This window comes from Ranitomeya variabilis, chromosome 1 (genome assembly GCF_051348905.1).
Source record: "Ranitomeya variabilis isolate aRanVar5 chromosome 1, aRanVar5.hap1, whole genome shotgun sequence".
Taxonomy (NCBI): Eukaryota; Metazoa; Chordata; class Amphibia; order Anura; family Dendrobatidae; genus Ranitomeya; species Ranitomeya variabilis.
In genome coordinates, this window is record NC_135232.1 from 914,832,192 (window position 1) to 914,857,658 (window position 25,467).

The 25,467-nt window shown below is 43.2% G+C and overlaps 1 protein-coding gene across 17 annotated transcripts in view; it reads left to right on the forward strand.

Moving 5' to 3' along the window:
• Positions 1 to 25,467, forward strand: part of BLTP1 (bridge-like lipid transfer protein family member 1) — a 322,576-nt gene that overhangs the window by 76,294 nt on the left and 220,815 nt on the right. For all 17 annotated transcript variants that reach the window (XM_077279045.1, XM_077279047.1, XM_077279052.1 and 14 more), the window contains exons 13-19: positions 5,914 to 6,005; positions 7,364 to 7,481; positions 10,712 to 10,867; positions 19,028 to 19,125; positions 19,734 to 19,912; positions 20,020 to 20,126; positions 20,246 to 20,451. In XM_077279045.1, the coding sequence (XP_077135160.1) occupies positions 5,914 to 6,005; positions 7,364 to 7,481; positions 10,712 to 10,867; positions 19,028 to 19,125; positions 19,734 to 19,912; positions 20,020 to 20,126; positions 20,246 to 20,451 (956 nt within the window). The remainder of the gene's footprint in view (positions 1 to 5,913; positions 6,006 to 7,363; positions 7,482 to 10,711; positions 10,868 to 19,027; positions 19,126 to 19,733; positions 19,913 to 20,019; positions 20,127 to 20,245; positions 20,452 to 25,467) is intronic.

Below are 25,467 nucleotides of genomic sequence, written 5' to 3' on the forward strand. Positions count from 1 at the left end.
CGGCATTAAAACCGCGCATAAACCGCACCCAAAAAAGCATAAAAACTGCACCAAAAACTGCATCAAAACTGCACCAAAAACTGCATCAAAACCTGGTGCAGTTTTGCAGTTTTGGTGCGGTTTTGATGCAGTTCTTGGTGCGGATTCGGTGCGGCTTTTTCAGCAGCATGTGCACAAGTCTGCGGCTCCCATAGACTTACATTGGTTGTACACTACACTGCGGATTTGATGCAATAATGTGCAGCAAAAAACGCTGCGGATCTGCAATCAGATCCGCAACGTGTGCACACAGCCTTAGCATTTAGTGAACCTAGCCAAAAAGCCAAGCAAAAAACAAGCGTGGGATTGCACTTTTTTTGCCATTTCATTGCACTTTGAATTTTTTTCACATTTTCTGTTACACGACATGGTAAAACCAATGATGGCGTTCAAAAGTAGAACTTGTTCTGCAAAAGATAAGCCCTCACATGGCCATATTGATGGAAAAATTATGGCTCTGGAAAGAAGGGGAGCGATAAACGAAAACAAAAAAACTCCAGGGGGTGAAGGGGTTTAGAAACATGGATATGGACATATCTATGGAAATAGACATAGATATATAGATACATATCTATCTATATATCTATCTATCTATCTATCTATCTATCTATCTACAGTGGGGCAAAAAAGTATTTAGTCAGTCAGCAATAGTGCAAGTTCCACCACTTAAAAAGATGAGAGGCGTCTGTAATTGACATCATAGGTAGACCTCAACTATGGGAGACAAACTGAGAAAAAAAAAATCCAGAAAATCACATTGTCTGTTTTTTTATCATTTTATTTGCATTTTATGGTGGAAAATAAGTATTTGGTCAGAAACAAAATATCATCTCAATACTTTGTAATATATCCTTTGTTGGCAATGACAGAGGTTAAACGTTTTCTGTAAGTCTTCACAAGGTTGCCACACACTGTTGTTGGTATTTTGGCCCATTCCTCCATGCAGATCTCCTCTAGAGCAGTGATGTTTTAGGCTTTTCGCTTGGCAACACGGACTTTCAACTCCCTCCAAAGGTTTTCTATAGGGTTGAGATCTGGAGACTGGCTAGGCCACTCCAGGACCTTGAAATGCTTCTTACGAAGCCACTCCTTCGTTGCCCTGGCGGTGTGCTTTGGATCATTGTCATGTTGAAAGACCCAGCCACGTTTCAACTTCAATGCCCTTGCTGATGGAATGAGGTTTGCACTCAAAATCTCACGATACATGGCCCCATTCATTCTGTCATGTACCCGGATCAGTCGTCCTGGCCCCTTTGCAGAGAAACAGCCCCAAATCATGATGTTTCCACCACCATGCTTTACAGTAGGTATGGTGTTTGATGGATGCAACTCAGTATTCTTTTTCCTCCAAACACGACAAGTTGTGTTTCTACCAAACAGTTCCAGTTTGGTTTCATCAGACCATAGGACATTCTCCCAAAACTCCTCTGGATCATCCAAATGCTCTCTAGCAAACTTTAGACGGGCCCGGACATGTACTGGCTTAAGCAGTGGGACACGTCTGGCACTGCAGGATCTGAGTCCATGGTGGCGTAGTGTGTTACTTATGGTAGGCCTTGTTACATTGGTCCCAGCTCTCTGCAGTTCATTCACTAGGTCCCCCCGCGTGGTTCTGGGATTTTTGCTCACCGTTCTTGTGATCATTCTGACCCCACGGGGTGGGATTTTGCGTGGAGCCCCAGATCGAGGGAGATTATCAGTGATCTTGTATGTCTTCCATTTTCTAATTATTGCTCCCACTGTTGATTTCTTCACTCCAAGCTGGTTGGCTATTGCAGATTCAGTCTTCCCAGCCTGGTGCAGGGCTACAATTTTGTTTCTGGTGTCCTTTGACAGCTCTTTGGTCTTCACCATAGTGGAGTTTGGAGTCAGACTGTTTGAGGGTGTGCACAGGTGTCTTTTTATACTGATAACAAGTTTAAACAGGTGCCATTACTACAGGTAATGAGTGGAGGACAGAGGAGACTCTTAAAGAAGAAGTTACAGGTCTGTGAGAGCCAGAAATCTTGATTGTTTGTTTCTGACCAAATACTTATTTTCCACCATAAAATGCAAATAAAATGATAAAAAAACAGACAATGTGATTTTCTGGATTTTTTTTTCTCAGTTTGTCTCCCATAGTTGAGGTCTACCTATGATGTAAATTACAGACGCCTCTCATCTTTTTAAGTGGTGGAACTTGCACTATTGCTGACTGACTAAATACTTTTTTGCCCCACTGTATCTATCTTTCCCTCTATCTATCTATCTTTCCCTCTATCTATCTGTGTAATGGAGTGTGGGTTGGACAAATGTAAAAGAGGAGGTCGGACAGAAATGACATCACAAATCTTTTTGAAGCTAGAGGAGGGAGAGGAGGGAGGGGTTGGGGTGTGTTTTGGAGTGGGTGTGGTAGGTTCGTGCTTAGTAGCAGTGCAATGCATCATGGAACTTGTAGTATTAGAGCACAATGACTCAGGAGAAAGGAAGTTGTCGATTAACCCCATGAGAGCTGAATCCAGCACTAAAATGTGCTGCTACAGCATGATAAAAGGTAATATTGCTAAAATAAACACAGTAGATGTTTTCAGTGGCCCATAATAGCAAGATTTATGAAAAAAAAAAAAAAAGGTTATAGTAGTGGACAACTTCTTTAAATCACCTCTATCCCACCTCAACTACCTGTTGGCTAGCAAGAGTGGGCAATTTCACAGTTAATAGAGAAAGCAGATTGTCCTAATTTTGCTAACCTTAGGCTACAAGTCTGTGCGTAACCCCAGATATGTGATTTGCATACATACGGTCATGTGCTAGCTAAATAGGCAAAGCCGAAATGTTGCCGGAAGTTTGCAAATAGCCTGCTTGAGTCACATGACAGCTCACTCCCGGAGAATCCTCACAGTGTGAAATAATTTTTTTTTTTATTTGAAATTTACAAAACCTGTAATTTTCAGGTTTAAATGAATTTTGCAAAACGTAGACATTGGAAACTCCCTAAAACTGATACTACTTTAAAAATTCCACCTCTCAAATGCTTCAAAACTGCTGTCAGGAATTTTTTTTAACCTTTCAGGTTCTACACAGGAATTTAATACAAAGTCAAATTTAAAAAAATAAATTGTTATTTTTACTCTAAAATGTTGCTTTGGCCCCAGTTTTTCACTTTTATAAGTAACTAGATGGAAGCCCGATTCTATCACATCGGGAGGGCGGTAATGTCACGATGGGGACAGGCATGAGGCGCTGTTGTTGCCTAATGGCATCCTGTGATAATCTTAATAACTTGCATCAGGGGACTCGTGCTTGACGCCTACGCTGATATGCATTGTTTTTGTCCCAGCGATGCTGTTGATCTTCAAGAGTTTCATTTGCCCTGTGTTGTCTTTGATGTTGTGCCTTTGCTGCTTTCCTTACATTGTCATTGGCGTACTTTTTATGAGGAGCCATGTTGGCGTTGATATTTGCTTTTTAAAGGGGTTTTCCCAGGAACAAAAGTTCATTGTAAAAATATTCTGTGTCGACCGTGTACCGAACATACCACAGCTCCTGGGCAGGGGAGGAAGCAAAAGACAATACAGACATTACAGCAGGAGATCACAGAGGATACATTTTGTGAGGTAAAATATTTTTTAAAAACAGTCAGTGAAATATTCTACCTCACAAAATGAATCCACTGTGATCCCCTGCTGTAATGTCAGTATTATCTTTTGCTTCCTCCCCTGCCCAGGAGATGGGGTATGCTCCCAACACAGTCAGACGCAGTCAATTTTTAAAATGAACTTTCGTTCGTGGGAAAACCCCTATAATGTGACCGACTTCCTCTGTCCGTAGACACGTCACGCATCTGCCGCCAGGATCAGCCGAATGATTCACTGCACCTGCATGTAATTTGCGCAGGCGCAGTATATCAGACCGCCACCATCTTTGTGCAGACAGATAGCGGCGGTCACATTAAAACTGCGCATGCGCTCCTCCTGTACAAAGATGGCGACAGTCAGTGAATCATTCAGCTGATCCTGGCGGCGGCGTGTTCACGACTGTGTTCTGCTGGTGGTACCGCACAAGAGGCTGCGTGAGTGTGTGAGAGATTGTGTGAGGTGCGTACGGCGTATAGAGTGTGTGTGTGGTGCGACGGTGTTCCGCTGGAGGTTGGTACCAGCAGCAGTTTCCATATTGCAATACCCATCTCTTGGGTGTCCCAATGTGGCGGTCGGTGAACTTCCTCCGCTTGGAATTCTGGGATACTGTGACCTCTGGACAGAACAGGAAATGAAAACATTGTAAGGCAATTATATAAATAGATATCACAATATTACCTACAGGTGCTTCTCACAAAATTAGAACGTCATCAAAAAGTTAATTTATTTCATTTCTTCAGTACAAAAAGTGAAACTCCTATTAGATAGTCTTTACAAACAGAATGATCTATTGTTGTTAATGTTGATGATTATGGCTTACAGCCAATGAAAACCCAAAAGTCATTATCTCAGTAAATTAGAATAATTAACAAAAAACACCTGCAAAGCCTTCCTAAGCGTTTAAAATGGTCCCTTCAGTAGGCTCCTCAATCATGGGAAAGACTGCTGACTTGACAGATGTCCAGAAGGCAGTCATTGACACACTCCACAAGGAGGGTAAGCCACAAAAGGTCATTGCTAAAGAAGCTGGCTGTTCACAGATTGCTGTATCCAAGCATAAAAATGGAAAGTTGAGTGGAAGGAAAAGTGTGGTAGAAAAAGGTGTACATGCAACTGAGATAACCGCAGCCTTGAAAGGATTGTTAAGAAAAGGCCACTCAAAAATTTGGGGGCGATTCCCAAGGAGTGGACTGCTGCTGGAGTCATTGCTTCAAGAGCCACCACACACAGACGTATCCAGGACATTGGCTACAAGTGTCGCATTCCTTGTGTCAAGCCACTCATGACCAATAGACCACGCCAGAAGTGTCTTACCTGAGCCAAGGAGAAAAAGAACTGGACTGTTGCTCAGTTGTCCAAGGTGTTTTCAGATGAAAGTAAATTTTGCATTTCATTTGAAAATCAAGGTCCCAGAGTCTGGAGGAAGAGTGAAGAGGCACACAATCCAAGCTGCTTGAGGTCTAGTGTGAAGTTTCCACAATCAGTGATGGTTTGGGGAGCCATGTCATCTGCTAGTGTAAGTTCACTGTGTTTTATCAAGACTAAAGCCAGCGCAGCCATCTACCAGGAAATTTTAGAGCACTTCATGCTTCCCTCTGCCAACAAGCTTTTTGGAGATGGAAATTTCATTCTCCAGCAGGACTTGGCACCTGTCCACACTGCCAAAAGTACCAATACCTGGTTGAAAAACAACAATATCACTGTTCTTGATTGGCCAGCAAACTCGCCTGACCTTAACCCCATAGAGAATCTATGGATTATTGTCAAGACGAAGATCAGACACACCAGACCCAACAATGCAGATGAGCTAAAGGCTGCTATCAAAGCAGCCTGGGTTTCCATAACACCTCTGCAGTAATACATGCTGATCGCCTCTATGCCACTCCGCATTGATGCAGTAACTGATGTAAAAGGAGCCCTGACCAAGTATTGAGTGCATTTACTGAACATATATTTCAGTAGGCCAACATTTTGGATTTTAAAATCATTTTTCAAGCTGGTGCTATAAAGTATTTTAATTTATTGAGATACTGACTTATGGGTTTTCATTGGCTGTAAGCCATAATCATCAACATTAACAGAAATAAACACTTGAAATAGATCACTCTGTAATGACTATATAATGAGTTTCACTTTTTGTATTGAAGAACTGAAATAAATTAACTTTTTGATGATATTCTAATTTTGGAGAAGCACTGGTATATTTATTTTAATATGTCTGTGTGTATATAATACTTATGCCATTATCTCTTTTCAGGTTATTCTCCCATAATCAAAGGGCAGCTGTTACATGTAGACACCACTACGAGTATGCAGTACAGGACACTACTTGAAGCAGAAATGCTTGCAGTAAGTTTTAGTGATCTTTTCCTATCTGACTTCATTTTGACAAATTTAAGAAAACATTTCAGGCAGACCCTGCCTTGCGTAGTTCTCTCATAGAAATTTCACGTGACAGTTAGTTGCTTATAGATAGCTGTTTTATCAAAGTTTTCCTTGCATGACTTTGGTACATTTTTTCTCGCCGACAGCTTTTTTTGACATTTGTTTTAGCATATATTGCATTGTGCAATGCTACTGTTATTCCTCCTGGAAATGTAGGCATATATTGGCATTTGGACATTATTATACCCCTTGGATATGTCCTTACAAACTCAAAATATCCGCAGTGACTGGCCAGTGTCCATGTACGGACATGCCCTATTAACAAAGGGAATTAGTAACAACCAGTTGTCAGTTTTTTCATATTTTTCCAGGTAAAGAGGAATGGCACAAATCAGATACAATGCTCACGAATATTGTTCATGGTAAATGCAGGTACTGTATTTACAATAGCGCCACGTTCAGGATTTTTCAAGTTTTTTCGGCGGTAAAAAACACTAAAAAAGCTTACATTAAGCATCCTATTATTAGAATGCAATCCACAATTTTTGTGCACATTGTGTTCATTAATTTTGCGGAAAATTGCCGGATTTGCCACTATATAATATAGTAGTGGAAAGCTCCGGAAAAATCTGCATAAAAACCGCGAAAAATACACGATAAAAACGCGAGCGGATTTCTTGCGGAAAAAGTCCGGTTTTGTTCAGAAAATTTCTGCAAGGAATTCTGAACGTGTGGACATAGCCTAAAGGTTTTATGTTTTTTTTATATATATATATATATATATATATATATATATATATATATATATATATATATATATATATATATATATATATATATATAGTCACTTAGAGGGCTTTTCCACTTTATGAAAACTTTTGTCAAGCCACAGTTAGCTTTAAGAAAACAGGGTATGCTTTACTTTCCAGCTTTGTGTGTCCGACAGTGCTCCGTTGTATGTTGTTTGGCTGCAGCAGTGACATGTTGTCAACAGCACTGCAGGCAATCACTGAGGTCAGCAGCACTGCCAATATAGGCAGCATGAGTCCCTGAGCTCAGTGATTGGCCAAGCAACATAGCACAAGGCAGTGGTGGAGACAACGGTGGACCCGGGATGGGAAGGTAAAGCTCAGTTTGCTTGTATTTTTCAAATTTTCAATGAAACTGCCTGAGGAAAGCGTTTTTGTTTTTTTTAAGGGGACAGCCCCTCTAATAATGGCAGCAATAAATAACAGTGAAGATTTTTTTTTTTTACAAGCAGTAGATATGTACAGGTTTATTTCGTTTTAGAGATGCTAATCTTGGATTGTCTTTTGCCGTAGTTTCATATAAATGCCAGCTATCCCAGGGTGTGGAATATGCCCCAGACATGGCAATGTGAACTAGAAGTCTACAAGGCAACATACCACTTTATTTTTGCTCAGAAAAACTTTTTTACAGGTAACTTCATCATATTGGTAAATTTGATGTATTCCTATAAAACCATTCCTCCGTAACATCCTGCAAGTGTTGTCATACATACACCCTGATTATTGGAAGCCACACCAATCCTAAGAAAGCCACATCTCCTACGTAGTTCAGACCCCGCCGACCAGGTCTGGGGGCTGTAACCAGGATATGACTTTAGCCCTTTTTAGGTGACTACATGAAAGGCTGTGATAAGGAAAAATGAAATGGTGCATTGTGTAGCGGCCGCTGCCGAGTACTGCCGGACATCTTCCGTAAAAGTGAATTGAGAGGTAAACAGCAGTACTTGGCAGCGGCCACTAAACTACTGTATATACTGAGCTGCCCTATTCTGCTACTTACTCTGCTTACATCTGACCAGTGCTTGTTCAGAAATCAGCTGATTGGGGCCGGTGCATACATTCAGGTTACATGGTTTGTCTTTTTATGTAAGCATTAGGGATTACTGCAACTGACTTACCATGTAGTTCCTATGTTTTACACGTAGATGTAAGGTTTTCTTTAGTATAATTTTTTAAAGGTTTGAAGGTAATGTACAAAGTGACTATTACAGCCAATGATTGAAACTGCAAGAAAACATTTACCCCAGTACAGCAGCACTTCTGTGTGAGTGAGAAAAGACCTGCGCCGCTGGCGACTGACGCTAGCCCAGTGCTGACAGCTGTACCTGCTGGGGAATGACCATAGCCCGGTGCTGACCACTGTACCTGCTGGGGACTGACCATAGCCCTGTGCTGACAGCTGTATCTGCTGGGGACTGACCATAGCCCAGTGCTGACAGCTGTACCTGCTGGGTACTGACCATAGCCCGGTGCTAACAGCTGTACCTGCTGGGGACTGCCAATAGCCCGCTGCTAACAGCTGTACCTGCTGGGGACTGACCATAGCCCGGTGCTGACAGCTTTACCTGCTGGGGACTGACCATAGCCCGCTGCTGACAGCTGTACCTGCTGGGGACTGACCATAGCCCGCTGCTAACAGCTGTACCTGCTGGGGAATGACCATAGCCCGCTGCTAACAGCTGTACCTGCTGGGGACTGACCATAGCCCGCTGCTGACAGCTGTACCTGCTGGGGACTGACCATAGCCCGCTGCTAACAGCTGTACCTGCTGGGGAATGACCATAGCCCGCTAACAGCTGTACCTGCTGGGGACTGACCATAGCCCAGTGCTGACAGCTGTACCTGCTGGGGACTGACCATAGCCCACTGCTAACAGCTGTACCTGCTGGGGAATGACCATAGCCCGGTGCTGACAGCTGTACCTGCTGGAGACTGACCATAGCCCAATGCTAACAGCTGTACCTGCTGGGGACTGACCATAACCTGGTTCTGACAGCTGTACCTGCTAGGGACTGACCATAGCCCGGTACTGATAGCTGTACCTGCTGGGGACTGACCATAGCCCGGTGCTGGCAGCTGAGGGCTTATTGAATCTGCTTGCGTTCCATATGGATTTGTCTCTCTCATGTATGAAATGTAAGTTCCTACTCAGACAGTGGGTACAGAAAGTATTCAGACCCCTTTAAATTTTGTCTCTCTCATGTATGAAATGTAAGTTCCTACTCAGACAGTGGGTACAGAAAGTATTCAGACCCCTTTAAATTTTTCACTCTTTGTTTCATTGCAGCCATTTGGTAATTTCAAAAAAGTTATTTTTTTCTCATTAATGTACACTCTGCACCCCAACTTGACTGGAAACAGCTGAAATGTTTCATAGTTCAGTTTTTCTTTTTTAATAAATATCACATGGTTATAAGTATTCAGACCCTTTGCTCAGACACTCATATTTAAGTCACATGCTGTCCATTTCCTTGTAATCCTCCTTGAGATGATTCTACTCCTTGGAGTACAGCTGTGTTTAATTAAACTGATAGGACTTGTTTTGGAAAGGCACACCTGTCTATATAAGACCTCACAGCTCACAGTGCATATCGGACCAAATGAGAATCATGAGGTCAAAGGAACTGGCCAAGGAGCTCAGAGACAGAATTGTGGCAAGGCACAGATCTGGCCAAGGTTACAAAAGAATTTCTGGAGTACTCAAGGTTCCTAAGAGCACAGTGGCCTCCATAATCCTTAAATGGAAGAAGTTTGGGACCACCAGAAGTCTTCTTAGACCTGGCCGTCCAGCCAAACCGAGCAATCGTGGGAGAACCTTGGTGAGAGAGGTAAAGAAGAACCCCACAAGATCACTGTGGCTGAGCTCCGGAGATGCAGTAGGGAGATGGGAGACAGTTCCACAAAGTCAACTATCACTGCAGCCCTCCACCAGTCGGGCCCGACGGAAGTGCAAGACATATGAAAGCGCGCATAGAGTATGCTAAAAAACACATGAAGGACTCCCAAACTATGAGAACTAAGATTCTCCGGTCTGATGAGAGGAAGATAGACCTTTTTGGTGATAATTCTAAGTGGTATGTGTGGAGAAAACCAGGCACTGCTCATCACCTACCCAATACAATCCCAACAATGAAACATGGTGGTAGCAGCATTATGCTATGGGGGTGTTTTTCAGCTGCAGGGACTAGAGGACTGGTTGTCATTGAAAGAAACATGAATTTGGCCAAGTACAGAGATATCCTAGATGAAAACCTCTTCCAGAGTGCTCTGGACCTCAGACTTAGCCGAAGTTTCATCTTCCAACAAGACAATGACCCTAAGCACACAGCTAAAATAGCAAAGGAGTTGCTTCAGAACAACTCTGTGACCATTCTTGACTGGCCCAGCCAGAGCCCTGACCTAAACCCAATTGAGCATCTCTGGAGAGACCAGAAAATGGCTGTTCACCAACATTCACCATCCAACCTGATGGAACTGGAGAGGATCTGCAAGGAAGAATGGCAGAGGATCCCCAAATCCAGGTGTGAAAAACTTGTTGCCCAAGAAAACTCATGGCTGTCCTAGCTCAAAAGGGTGCTTCTACTCAATACTGAGCAAAGGGTCTGAATACTTATGACCATGTGATATTTCAGTTTCTCTTTTTTAATAAATTTGCAAAAATGTCTACATTTCTGTTTTGTTTTTTTTTAAGTCTAGATGGGGTGCAGAGTGTACATTGAGAAAAAAAAAGAACTTTTTTTGAATTTACCAAATGGCTGCAATGAAACAGAGTGAAAAATTTAAAGGGGTCTGAATACTTTCCGTACCAGCTGTATATTTGATGTTTAATATTTATATTTCGTCATTTTACTTTTATTATAGACCTCATTCAAGACTGGTCAAGTGACAGTCCACCGGATTTGTTTTCATTTGTCCCATATACTTGGAACTTAAAGATCATGTTTCATCAGTTTGAGATGATCTGGGCAGCAAATCAACACAATTGGATAGATTGCTCAACAAAGCAACAAGAAAACGGTGAGTTTCTTCCCAAAAATCACTTAGCATGTTCTTGCTGATTAATATTTAAGGTCCTGTAAGCACAAATACTACCTCCGATGAAACTAATCTACACAGAAATGAAGTATTTGATATATGGTTAAGCTTTTCATTGTGACGGTTCAAGGAGGGAAAACGGAAAGTGGACCCTCTAGACCGCGACGACGAACCCCCCACGGACGAGCTGACCAGATAGACCGCCCCCTATACAGGGAGAGTTAGTGGCAGGCCTGTGAGGGACTATCGCCATGGAAGCTGGAGGACCAGGATGGGAGAAGACCAAGAAGAGGCGGAGACGGTAGGACCACAGGATAAGAGAGTACTGCAGAGACACAGAGCGAGCGGGTGTGACAGGGACAAAAGGATAGCGGGAACACTGCAGCAACACAGACACTGCCGAAGCACTGCAGAGGCAAAGGGACTGACGGAGGTACTGCAGCGGTACAGGGACTAACGGAGGTACTGCAGCGGTACAGGGACTGACGGAGGTACTGCAGCGGTACAGGGACTGACGGAGGTACTGCAGCGGTACAGGGACTGACGGAGGTACTGCAGCGGTACAGGGACTGACGGAGGTACTGCAGCGGTACAGGGACTGACGGAGGTACTGAAGAAACAAAGAGACTGGCAGGGTACTGAGAGGACAGGATTAACCCAAAGTCAGAGGGTAACGAACACACAGAGATCAAGGGCGGCCAGGAGCACTTGAAGGAAACAAATGATCACCAGGCACAGAGGGACGGCAGGAAGTAGTTTAAATACCTTAAGGCAGCGCGGCTCTTCCGGGTACCAGTCCTCCAGAACCATCGAGAGGACGATAAGGAGTGCAGACTTCCGGGTACTAGTCCTCCAGGACCATAGAGAGGACGAAAAGGAGCGCCGACAGAAGATTAGAAGTGTGCGCGCAGCTCTGAACCTGGTATGCGCGCGCGCACGAGTAGCAGAGACTGGGGGCAAGCGCAGAGGGGAAGACGCTGCAGAAGGAGAAGCGCGCCGGGACGCTGAAGACAGGTAAGTATGACAGGGCGGAGGAGGCGGCAGCAACGGTATGATATTCATTTTGACCTGACTTCTAAGGCTATGTTCCCATGATGAGTATTTGCTCAGTTTTCAATGTTGCAGATTTTTTGCAGAATTTCTGTACCTATTAGGTAAATTAGTTTACTTGCATTTCTTTTGTTCATTGTATGTTAGCGTGTATTTTTATTGCGTTTTGTCTCTTTTTAGTTTTTTTTATAGTTTATGATATTTGGCGTTGACAAAACTTTATTGATCTAGTCATGTGTGGATTACATGCATTTTTAGTGCGGAAACGCACTAAAATCACGTGTTGTTTACCTGTTGATGGAGAAACTGGCATGTTGAGGATTTCAAACATGCTCCGCAGATCTCCACTGGGGATAGATTGCCTTCTTATTTTACAGCTTCTTCATGACAGTCATGGCTTCCTCCAGGCATCTGAACATGTCCTAGAGACGCTGTGAATACAGGCTGTAGTCCAGTTCTATACAATTTTATTTTTTTATAGCGCTCACCATAAAATATGATTAAAGGGAACCCGTGCTGAGTAACCTACAGACAGTGTCAGGTTGGCGCCATTTTACCGATTACAATGAATCCTTGGTTGATGAAATCCATCTTGTGGTTGTTGTTTAATCTTTTTTGTCAGATTTCAGTTAATAAGATTCTCGTGCTTCGGGGCGGCCTGTAGGGGGGCTTTATGTGGTGGTCTGCTTACATATTCATCTGTATGGCTTCTGACAGTGTCTGCAGGTTACTCAGCACAATCCTGCTGACAGGTTCCCTTTAAAATGTTAACTTTATCTGCAACTCAATATGATCACTGTGATTTGCAATTTATATTATTTTTTTTATTCCTATTGTAAAAGAAAATCACTATGAGAAAAATAATTTATTTACTGGGTGGATGCAAGCGGTGTTTTTGTCTTCTTTTCTAAAATCTGAGACCAAATGGAAGCCAGGCTGATCCCATAGTAATCAAAGGCTTTCCTCTATTTCCATCTGTTATCAACAGATCAATTTTGCAAATTAATTCAGCTGGTTTGTTTTTCTAAATGCAAGAGACAGAACATAAAAAGGGAATTATGAATGAAGCCTTAGGCAGGGTATCAAATGTTTCCAGTTAGAGCTTTGTGGCTAGTGCCCTTCTCAGCTATGGGAAGAGATAAAAGAGCCAAGATTTTTAGCCTTTTCAATGGGAAGAGATAAGAGAGCCAAGATCCCTAGCCTTGACTTGTTCTTGTTTAAAGAGCTAGTTGGAGGCCTAGAGTAACGCAACCAACTAACTCTAAAGGTACCGTCACATTAAGCGACGCTGCAGCGATATAGACAACGATGCCGATCGCTGCAGCGTCGCTGTGTGGTCGCTGGAGAGCTGTCACACAGACAGCTCTCCAGCGACCAACGATGCCGAAGTCCCCGGGTAACCAGGGTAAACATCGGGTTACTAAGCGCAGGGCCGCGCTTAGTAACCCGATGTTTACCCTGGTTACCAGTGTAAATGTAAAAAAACCCAAACACTACATACTTACATTCTGGTGTCTGTCGCGTTCCCCGGCGTCCGCTTCCCTGCACTGTGTAAGCGCCGGCCCTAAAGCACAGCGGTGACGTCACCGCTGTGCTTTGCTTTACGGCCGGCACTGACACATTCAGTGCAGGAAGCTCTGAGCAGCATCGCGGACTTAGGGGGACGTGACAGACATCAGAAGGTGAGTATGTACTGTTTTTTTTTTTTTACTTTTACAATGGTAACCAGGGTAAATATCGGGTTACTAAGCGCGGCCCTGCGCTTAGTAACCCGATATTTACCCTGGTTACCATTGTAAAACATTGCTGGCATCATTGCTTTTGCTGTCAAACACAACGATACACGCCGATCTGACGACCAAATAAAGTTCTGGACTTCTAGCTCCGACCAGCGATATCACAGCAGGATCCAGATCGCTGCTACGTGTCAAACACAACGATATCGCTATCCAGGACGCTGCAACGTCACGGATCGCTATCGTTATCGTTGTTAAGTTGTTCAGTGTGAAGGTACCTTTAATGACTTCCCACTCCTCTTATCCAACCCCATTCATTGCTGGACTTCAGCAGATTGCTGCTTTCTAGCCCTCTATAATGCCTGTTTAGTGGCAAGTAACACTATAGAGTGGGAAAGATAAGTATTTCACACACTGCTGATTTTGCAAGTTTTCCCACTTACAAAGAATGGAGAGGTCTGTAATTTTTATCATAGGTACACTTCAACTGTGAGAGACAGTATCTAAAAGAGTATCCAGAAAATCACAATGTTTGGTTTTAACATAATTTGCAAGAAATAAGTATTTGATACAATAGAAAATGGAACTTAATGTTTGGTACCGAAACCTTTGTTTGTTTGCAATTACAGAGGTCAGACGTTTTCTGTATTTCTTGACCGCTTTTGCACACACTGCAGCAGAATTTGGGCCCTCTCCTCCATAGAGATCTTTTCCAGATCTTTGCGGTTTCTGGGCTGTCGCTGTACATCATTGAGTATGAGCTCCCTCCAAAGATTTTCTATTGGGTTCAGGTCTAGAGATTGGCTAGGCCACTCCAGGCCCTTGAAATCCTTCTTACGGAGCCACTCCTTAGTTGCCCGGGCTGTGTATTTCGGGTCATTGTCATACTGGAAGACCCAGCCACGACCCATGTTCCATGATTTTACTGAGGGAAGGAGGTTGTTGGCCAAAATCTAGCGATACATGACTCCATCCATCCTCCTCCTTTACGGAAAAGCACCCCCAAAGTATGATGTTTCACCCACCATGCTTCACTGTTGGGACAGTGTTCTTGGGGTTGTAGTCCTCTTTCTTCTTCCTCCAAACACGGCGAGTGGGGTTGATACCAAAAAGTTCTATTTTGGTCTCCTCTGACCACATGACCTTCTTCAATGCCTCCTTTACTTCATTCAGATGGGCTTGGACTTGTGCTGGCTCGAGCTGCTTTCCTAATGTCCTGTAGTCCGTCCCAGCCTTGTGCAAGTGTACAGTTTTGTACCTGGTGTCCTTAGACAGCTCTTTGATCTTGGCCATGGTGCAAAGGTTGGAGTGTGAGTGAATGTGGACAGGCGTCTTTTATACAGGTAAGGCTACTTTCACACTAGCGTCGTGCGCTGCATGTCGCTATGCGACGTGGCGGCGCACCGACCCTAGCTGTGGAAGCGCCGCACAACGGGGGCAGCGGATGCTGTTTTTCAACGCATCCGCTGCCCCATTGTGAGGTGCGGGGAGGCAGGGGTTACGTTACAAGCAACGTTTTTTGGTGGCGACGGTTGCGACGTGTGGCAATGCGTCGCACTGCGTCATTAATAAAAGTCTATGGAGAAAAAACGCATCCTGCAAGCAAAACGACGCATAGCGACGTGCAGTGCACGACGCTAGTGTGAAAGTAGCCCAACGAGTTCAAACAGGTGTAACTAATACAGGTAATGAGTGCAGAGTAGAAGGGCTTTTTAAAGAATAACTAACCGGTCTTTGAGAGCCAGAATTCTTGCTGGTTGGTAGGTGATCAAATACTTATTTCATGCAAAAAAAAAAAGCTATTTAATTATTTACATATGATACAATGTGATTTTCTGGTTTTTATTTTTAGGTTCTACCTCTCACAGTTGAAGTGTGCCTACAATAAAAATAGCAGATCTCTCCATTTTTTTTGTAGCTGGGAGAACCTGAAAAATCGGCAGTGTATTAAATACTTATTTTCCCCACTGTATATTGTCTTACACTACATTGTTTTTTGTTGCCCTCTTTTGCTGATTTATTTGTGCCCCTTAGCTCCAAAATGGAAGTGTCCTCATTTTTGCACTTCTATTTGCATCCGATAAAATGAGGATTAAAAAATAAAAATTCAACCAATTCAGAGTTGCTTGTCAAGGAGATTGGCCACTAGATAAAAACAAAAAATCCATTGTGAGAACATAAGTAATCAGTAATATAAGACATGCTTGGCCTGGCTAAGGTCGTGAAATATTGTACACTGGATAATACATATATTTCATATTGGATACCTAGTTAGTGAGTCATATATCTTACATGACTGTCAGCTGCTGACACTGACAGCACAGCATTGTGTCTAATGTTCATTTACCAAAATTAGAAAGAAAATGCTTTCAATCTTAATTAGAGTTGGGGATTATATCAAATGAATTTGACAACTTCACCATTCCATGTCCGCCTGATTCTGATTGGCAAAATCGAATATTTGATTTTAGCCCTGTAAACATCATCTTTTTTTTTCCGTTTGTGGAAACAAGCTTTGTTGGAAGAAGCGAGGATCTGCGGATCTGCAGAGCACCTGGATTACGCGGGCACATGTGTGTGGAGTGCGGCCAGGAGACACTCTTGTAGCAGCTAGTAATTGGGGCCCTGCCAGTGATGCAGAGAATTAGAAGAGTTGTGTGCCGGAGCTGTGGTATTCTGTGCAAGTGGCAACGATGCAGCCAAACTTAACCCTCCGATATCCGGGGCACTGCAGTTTAGGTGCAGGGAGAGCATCTAATTAGTGTCTGCTGAGTCTACCTGCAGCTTCTCCTATCAGTGTAGGCTGTTAGGAGGTAAAAGGAAAGACAATAAAGCTTGGGCAAAGTATTCCTAAGGAATATTCTGCTCAGTAGTTAAGCCTTCCTTACAGTTACGTTCTCTGGCCTCCAGTACTAGAGAGTGTTCCCACAACTTCAGTTTGTGACCTTCTTGCATAATGAATTGTCAGTGCCGTTCCTTCTCACCTCTCTCTGTGTGTAAATTGATTTAAAGGGACTCTGCCAGCACAGAATGACTTTTCAAATCAGATACAGGCTCTCAGTGCTTCATGGTGGGGGACAGTCATTTAAATGCACCTTCCCACCTGCTTAGTTTCCATCTACCTCCACCCTTCCCTGGTGCTATGAAGCCAGAGCTGTCAATCAAATAAGGAGGGGTGGTGGTGGGGATAGATGGAAACCAAGCAGGTGGGACGGTGTATTTAAATGATTGGCCCCGCCATAAAGCACCGAGTGGTGGGACTTACTTTGAACACCATTCTGTGCTGACAGAGTCCCTTTAAAGGGGTTATCTGTTGATGTTCAGAGCCACTTACTTCCAATGATGTCACACAATTAGCAGGTTGTGTGCACAACACGTTCTCTCCATTGGAATAGGATTGGACACACACACGTGTCTCATCAGGCATGCGTGTTGTAATGTCACTGGCAGCACCCAGTACTGATGTGACAAGTAAGACATTGCCGGATAACCCCCCATTACTACCCCTCCTGCATCCTGATTTGTTGATTAACCCCGCACACTGCCTGTTGCTTGTCATCTGCCCCCAATGCTCCAACTGCTATAAAGATTATTCCTGACCCCTTGCCTGTCACCTCCTGCCCCTGACCGGTCTCCAGTTCAATGGAAATGGTAGGTAGAATCCTCATAGGGCATCTTCACACGTGATGGATTTGCTTCCACAGGGAACTCTGCATGACAAATCCACAGCATGACAAATCCACAGCAAATCATTCAGATTTTGGTGTGGATTTTTAGTTTTATTTTTTGCATTCTTCCTCTTATCAACCAGTCACATAACCCAAAATATATATGAAATGTTATGCTCTCCTACTTGCTGCAGTGGCAACACTTCCCTGGTTCCCTGCCGGTGTCATGATAATGATAGTCAGCAGAGACGTTTTCTTGGTCATCACTCAAAAATGAAGAAGTAGTAGGAGGTCAGAATGCCAAAGATCCACGATATTCTGGGTAGGGAAGGCAAACGCTGCATACAGAAGCCCTCATCAGGCTTCTTTAAGGGTACCGTCTCACAGTGGCACTTTTGTCGCTACGATGGTACGATCCGTGACGTTCCAGCGATATCCATACGATATCGCTGTGTCTGACACGCAGCAGCGATCAGGGACCCTGCTGAGAATCGTACGTCGTAGCAGATCGTTTGGAACTTTCTTTCGTCGCTGGATCTCCCGCTGTCATCGCTGGATCGTTGTGTGTGACAGCGATCCAGCGATGCGTTCGCTTGTAACCAGGGTAAACATCGGGTTACTAAGCGCAGGGCCGCGCTTAGTAACCCGATGTTTACCGTGGTTACCAGCGTAAAAGTAAAAAAAACCAAACAGTACATACTCACATTCCGGTGTCTGTCCCCCGGCGTTCTGCTTCTCTGCACTGTGAGCGCCGGCCAGCCGGAAAGTGAGCACAGCGGTGACGTCACCGCTGTGTTTTCCGGCTGGCACAGACACAGTGGAGAGAAGCAGAACGCCGGGGGACAGACACCGGAATGTGAGTATGTACGGTTTGTTTTTTTTTACGTTTACGCTGGTAACCACGGTAAACATCGGGTTACTAAGCGCGGCCCTGCGCTTAGTAACCCGATGTTTACCCTGGTTACCCGGGGCCTTCGGCATCGTTGGTTGCTGGAGAGCTGTCTGTGTGACAGCTCCCCAGCGACCACACAACCACTTACCAACGATCACGGCCAGGTCGTATCGCTGGTCGTGATCGTTGGTAAATCGTTATGTGAGACGGTACCCTAAGACTTCTGTCTTTTGACGTCCTACTAATTTTTTACTTTTGATGGATGTAAACGGATCTGTTTGAAGGACTTATGCATTACTACTAATATTGCCTTCATTCTGTGACTTCTGTACGGCTTTCAAGCCTTTCTGATTGCAATGTGTCCAAACATGAGAAATCCCAGCTTTCACGTGTGGTAGCACATTGTCTACAGGGAGCAGCAAGTGCTTCTATAAAAGCATCAGGGAATGGGGGTTGTAGAGGGTTTTTATAGTCTTGTTTTTATTTTAGACTTGCCTTCACTGTGTATACAAAAAAACAAGAATAAAATTGCAAATCGTCTAAAGTTTTTTAATGTAGATTTTATTTTTAGGCCGAATCCCCAAGCCCTAGTCTGAATGCCTGCGAACATATTGTTTGTTCCCAAGTAATGATCTTTCTTCTTTCTGCACATATAATGAGATATTTGCTTTCGGGTGGTTCTAGACTTGTGTTCCTCTCCATATTAGATGGTTCCTTTCTTCCACCATTTCTCTTGTGTGCTGAATATTCCTGTATAGATTTTTCCTTATTTTATAGAGTGTTTTTGTTATTCCAGTGTATCTGGCTGCCTGCGGAGAAACATTAAACATCGATTTTGCGCTGCCATTTACTGATTTTGTTCCAAGTACATGCAGTACTAGATTTTCCTTAAGAGTGAGTATCATTGCCTTAAAGGTCACCTACTAAGCAATTTGTACGAGAAAACCTGTCTCTTGGTTTGGCCGTGTGGAAAATGAAGCCACTGAGCATGTGTATGATTGTTTTTAACCTTGGGGTATGTGCACATGTTGAATGTTTGCAACTGATTTTTCTGCACTAAAATTGCATCACTTGACCGGAAAAACGCAGCGAACAAGAAACCCGTTTTTGATGTTTTGTCGCTTGCTTTTTTATGCATGCATTTTAATGACTGGAAAACACTGAAAGAATTGCAGTGCTGCAGATTTGGGGAAAAAAGCGCATTTATAGTTAAAATATACAAGGAAAAACAAAGCAGCTTGTGCATGAGATTTCAGAAGTCTCATTTATTTTGCAGGTACCATAAAAAGTGTTTTTATGCACAATACAACGTCCTAAAAAAACGCTGCAAGTACTCCGTGTGTGCACAAGCCCTTAGTATGACAAACTGGAAATGCTTTGAACCTACAAACTGATTAATATTGCAAACAATCAGTACATTTATATATTTATGTATTGGACTTTGGGGGCATGTCGACATTCTCAGAACCCAGATACAGATAAATGTTCCATTTCCTTTTTAGGGGGGAGATGTAGATCTGCATTTGTATTTACCTGACTGCCACCCAAGTAAATATTCCCTACTTACATTGGTAAAAGACAGTCATCTGAATAAAACCAGTCCCGACTCTTGCAACTCGGCGGAGAATCAAAGTGGGCAAAAAAACTGCAAGCCGAAATGGAGAAACGTAACGAAAGCCGGGTAAGACTTGTTTTGCCGCCTCTGTCCTTGTGACTTCCATACTGATTCTCCTTGTGTATGTGAATATCATTATATTGTCCTTGTTTGAGACTTTCTTTGTGTGAAAGGTCTGGATGGGTGGAGTGCTGGACCGTCCCCTCGGTTCTGTTAAAGATCGACTATACCTGGCATCCAATATATCCCCAAAAGGCTGATGAGCAACTTAAACAGTCATGTAAGTGACCGTAACTGATCATGTTATCTATTTATTTTTGGTGCTGTCAAACATTCATTGATGTGAAAATGGAACACTCATTTTTTCTCTTCTATGTTACATTTTTTTTATTTTCTCAGTATCAGAAATGGAAGAATCCATGCTATCAATGCTGAGACCTTGCCAGAGAACATCAGAGCGAGTCACGTCTCCCACGGCATTAATCCGACCTGCACTGGACCCCTCTGAACTGCCTCCAGACAAGCTACATGTAGAGCTAGAGCTCTCACCTGACTCCCAGGTCGTTTTCTACGGACCCCTCTTGAAGGCCTTTCTGTCGATAAAGGTAAGGTTTACTATATTACTAAATTGTTAGCTCTTCCTGCATGCATTGCGTAAAGGGATCCAATAAGGATAACTTTACTATTGACACTGGTAAGGCTGTATTGATTCCAGAACAATAATCTACATTGGCTGGCAAATAGAAATAAAGCACTGAAGCCAGATAGAAATGATCCTGGAAGTGCTTTGGGAGATATGAAGGCTCTGAGGACATTAGGTCTCCTTATTACTCCCTGACAGTTCTGTCTGGCTGATGAAAGTGGTTGATGGGTACTGTGCTTAACAAAATAGCATTTGTCAAGTCTAAAGTTAAAAAGGACAAGTTTTGTCTTTTTTTTTTAGTTTTGATAAAAGTCATTTTGTAGCCAAATCTTTGCTTTTTCTGCCTTATTTATGGCTTGAATAAAGGTAATCTGTCAGCAGTTTTTGCTATCTGAGGACAGCATAATGCAGGGGTTAAACATTGAATTCAGGGATGTGTCACTTATCAGGCTGTGTGCTGCTGTTTACTTATAATAAAGGTTTACTTACAATGAGGGTTTTATCACCTGAACATAATCACTGACTACAGCTCACAGCCTGCTAGACCGACCATGCCCACTCCTGATGAGCAGCTTACTGTCAATAGACAATGTGCACTGAAAGCTGTGGCATGGGCGGGGTTAGCTTTCTCAGCTCTGCTGCATCTAAAATCTCTGATTGTGTCACAACTGCTGCACCCAGTAATCTAAGTGGTACATCGATGGTATTAGTCTCTTTTCCAACATTATACTGCTCTCAAATGAGTTGGCAAAAGCCTGGTGACAGATTCTCTTTAATAAAGAAGTTCATTGAATAACTCTGGTGCCTTTTATTGAACTCAACAAAAGTATGCATCATTTAATTCATCATTTTGTTAAGATTGATTGCTCTTCTCCCACGATTGCCCAGTGTGGCTGGATGTCCAGGTCTAGACTTCCCAAAATTCTTCCATTTAAGGCTTATGTGGGCCACTGTGCTCTTAGGAACCTTGAGTACTGCAGGAACTCTGTTGTAACTTTGGCCAGATCTGTGCCTTGCCACAATTCTGTCTCTGAGCTCCTTGGCCAGTTCCTTTGACCTCATGATTCTCATTTGGTCTGACATGCACTGTGAGCTGTGAGGTCTTATATAGACAGGTGTGTCCTTTCCAAATCAAGTCCTATCAGTTTAATTAAACACAACTGCACTCCAATGAAGGAGTAGAACATCTCAAGGATGATCACAAGGAAATGGACAGCATGTGACTTAAATATGAGTGTCTGAGCAAAGGGTCTGAATACTTATGACCATGTGATATTTCAGTTTTTCTTTTTTAATAAATATGCAAAAATTTCTACATTTCTGTTTTTTTCTGTTAAGATAGGGTTCAGAGTGCACATTAATGTGAAAAAAATTAACTTTTTTGAATTTACCAAATGGCTGCAATAAAAGAACGAGTGATAAATTTAAAGGGGTCTAATTACTCTTCTTACCCACATGTTTTCTTTGTCCCTACCCAGTTTCGTTATCTGCCATCTGATGATTCATTCATAAGAAATGGTTCACTACTATTTCAGTTTTTGTTCTGTTCATTTTTACCTATATCCTTCTTAACCTCTTGTTATCTTTCCTTTTGTTTTAGCGCCTTAGATTTCTTTGTATGTGATTTGTGTTCATTTATTATGTATTATTATGTATGTCAATCTCTGTCCAACCAAGGCTTTATCAAAGGGACAGTTTAGCAGATATATAACATCTGTAGTGTCACACATGATAAATCCTCTCATGGCTATTTTCAGACTCTTCCTGTGATAACTGACAAATTCCCATTTACAAATTGCATTGCAGTTTTGGCAATTCAGGCACACAGCATCGGCTTTTCATCAAGTGCCAGCAAATGTCTGTCTGTTACCTTTTGTTTAGGGTGAACATTAGTCCTAATGAACATGATCAATGACCGTCCTTTACGATATGCAAGTAAAGGGTATTCAAACAACAATGATCCACAATTGGAATTGCACTTCAGAATGTCCCAAATCCATTTCTTTACAAGAGGGGGTGCTTTACATAGGTAGAAGTAGACACAAAACGTATAAAAGTACAATATATGAGTTAATCTCTCTTCTCCCCTGTTTGGTAGTGTGCCTACAGTATGTCAAAAGCTGTCCTCAGTTTGATTTTGATCCTAAAAACAAAATATTCTTATGGTAGGCAGGGTCTTATCTTTCCGCTCTAAGCCAGAGAAACCAAGGAAAGACCTGCCCACAGGACCAGCCCGAAGCACAAACCTGTTCCTCATCATATAGACAGACTTTTTGTGGTCCGGGTTGGCCTGTGGGCAGGTGTTTCCTTGGTTTCTCTGGCCTAGAGCAGAAAGATAAGACTCTGCCTACAGTCCCGCCCAGGAGCACGGGCATATTATTAGCTGAAAACTTCTAAGACTGATTACACAAGACGGATTTCTTCACACCGGGTATCGTTTTAATCAGTTTCACAGTGGCAACATGACGATGCTTGTAGTGTACTTAGCAAAATCTTGCTGGCAGGTTCGCTTTATGGTATTTCGTAAAAAAAACCCACATATCTGGCATTGCTGCATGCGGAAATGTCCAATCTATCAAAAGATAAAATAAATCAGAAAAAAAATCGAAAAGCCAAAACAAAGGTTTTTTTTTTTTTATGGACTCATCATTGCAATAAGAGGCGATCAAAGCATTGTATCTATCCCAAAATGGTATCAGTAAAAACGTCAGTTCAGGGGCACAAAAAACAAGCCAGCGCACACCACAGATCCAGAAAAATGGAAACGCTATAGGTCTTAGAAAATGGCAACAAATGCAAAAACTTTTTTTCACCACTTAACCCCTTCGTGCCACCCGCCGTACTAGTACGGCGCTGCCGGCACTGCATTTGTGCCAGCCGCAGTACTAGTACGGCGGCTCGATCACCGCGGTCTCGCGCTGAGCACCGCGGTGATCGGGTGTGGGTGTCAGCTGTATATGACAGCTGACACCCCGCAGCAATGCCCACGATCGGCGCTATCGCCGATCGCGGGCATTTAACCCCTCTGATGCCGCTGTCAATAGTGACAGCGGCATAGAGGGGGATCGCGCAGGGACGGGGGCTCCCTGCGCTCTCCCACCGGAGCAACGCGATGAGATCGCGCTGCTCCGGTGACCTGGAAGGAGTCCCCGGATCCAAGATGGCCGCGGGACTCCTTCCGGGTCATGAGATGACCTAGCTTGCCGGCGCCTGCTGAGAGTTCCTATTAGCAGACGCCGGCAAGCCTCTGGAACGTGCCCCTCAGATCGGTGATCTGACAGAGTGCTGTGCACACTGTCAGATCACCGATCTGTGATGTCCCCCCCGGGACAAAGTGAAAAAGTAAAAAAAAAAAAATGTCCACATGTGTAAAAAAAAAAAAAAGAAAAAAAAAAATCCTAAATAAAGAAAAAAAAAAAAATAATTCCCATAAATACATTTCTTTATCTAAATAAAAAAAAAATCACAGAATAAAAGTACACATATTTAGTATCGCCGCGTCCGTAACGACCCCACCTATAAAACTATATCACTAGTTAACCCCTTCAGTCAACACCGTAAAAAAAAAAAAAAACGAGGCAAAAAACAACTGTGTATTCTCATACCGCCAAACAAAAAGTGGAATACCACGCGATCAAAAAGACGGATATAAATAACCACCGCCGAAAACGTAATCTTGTCCCGCAAAAAAAAGCCGCCATACAGCATTATCAGCAGAAAAATAAAAAAGTTATAGCTCTCAGAATAAAGCGATGCAAAAACAATTATTTTTTTTATATAAAATAGTTTTTATTGTGTAAAAGCGCCAAAACAAAAAAAAATTACATAAGTGAGGTATCGCTGTAATCGTACTGACCTGAAGAATAAAACTGCTTTATCAATTTTACCACACGTGGAATGGTATAAATGCCCCCCCCCTAAAAGAATTTCAGGAATTGCTGGTTTTTGTTCATTCCGCCTCCCAAAAATCGGAATAAAAAGCGATCAAAAAATGTCATGTGCCCGAAAATGGTACCAATAAAAACGTCAACTCGTCCCACAAAAAACAAGACCTCACATGACTCTGTGGGCCAAAATATGGATAAATTATAGCTCTCAAAATGTGGTGATGCAAAAACTATTTTTTGCAATAAAAAGCGTCTTTTAGTGTGTGATGGCTGCCAACCATAAAAATCCGCCCCAAAAACGCTATAAAAGTAAATCAAATCCCCCTTCATCACCCCCTTAGTTAGGGAAAAATAATACAATTTTAAAAAATATATTTATTTCCATTTTCCCGTTAGGCTACTTTCACACTAGCGTCGGTACGGGGCAGTCGCGCTGCGTCGGCCCGACGTACCGACGCATACTGTGTAAGCGCCGCACAACGGGGGCAGCGGATGCTGTTTTTCCACGCATACGCTGCCCCATTGTGAGGTGCGGGGAGGTGGGGGCGGAGTTCCAGCCGCGCATGCGCGGTCGGAAATGGTGGACCATCGGCACAAAAAAAGTTACATGTAACGTTTTTTGCTGCCGGCGGTCCGCCACAACACGATGCAACCGTCGCACGACGGTTGCGACGTGTGTCGCTAATGTTAGTCTATGGGGAAAAAACGCATCCGGCAGATGACTTTGCTGGATGCGTTTTTTCGCCAAAACGCATTGCGACGTATGCAAAAAAACGCTAGTGTGAAAGTAGCGCTAGGGTTAGGACTAGGGTTAGGGTTAGGGTTAGGGCTAGGGTTAGGGCTGGGGTTAGGGCTAGGGTTAGGGCTGGGGTTAGGGTTGGGGTTAGGGTTTCAGTTAGAATTGGGGAGTTTTCACTGTTTAGGCACATCAGGGGCTCTCCAAACGCGACATGGCATCCGATCTCAATTCCAGCCAATTCTGCTTTGAAAAACTAAAACTGTGCTCCTTCCCTTCCGAGTTCTCCTGTGCGCCCAAACAGTGGTTCCCCCAACATATGGGGTATCAGCGTTCTCAGGACAAGTTGGACAAC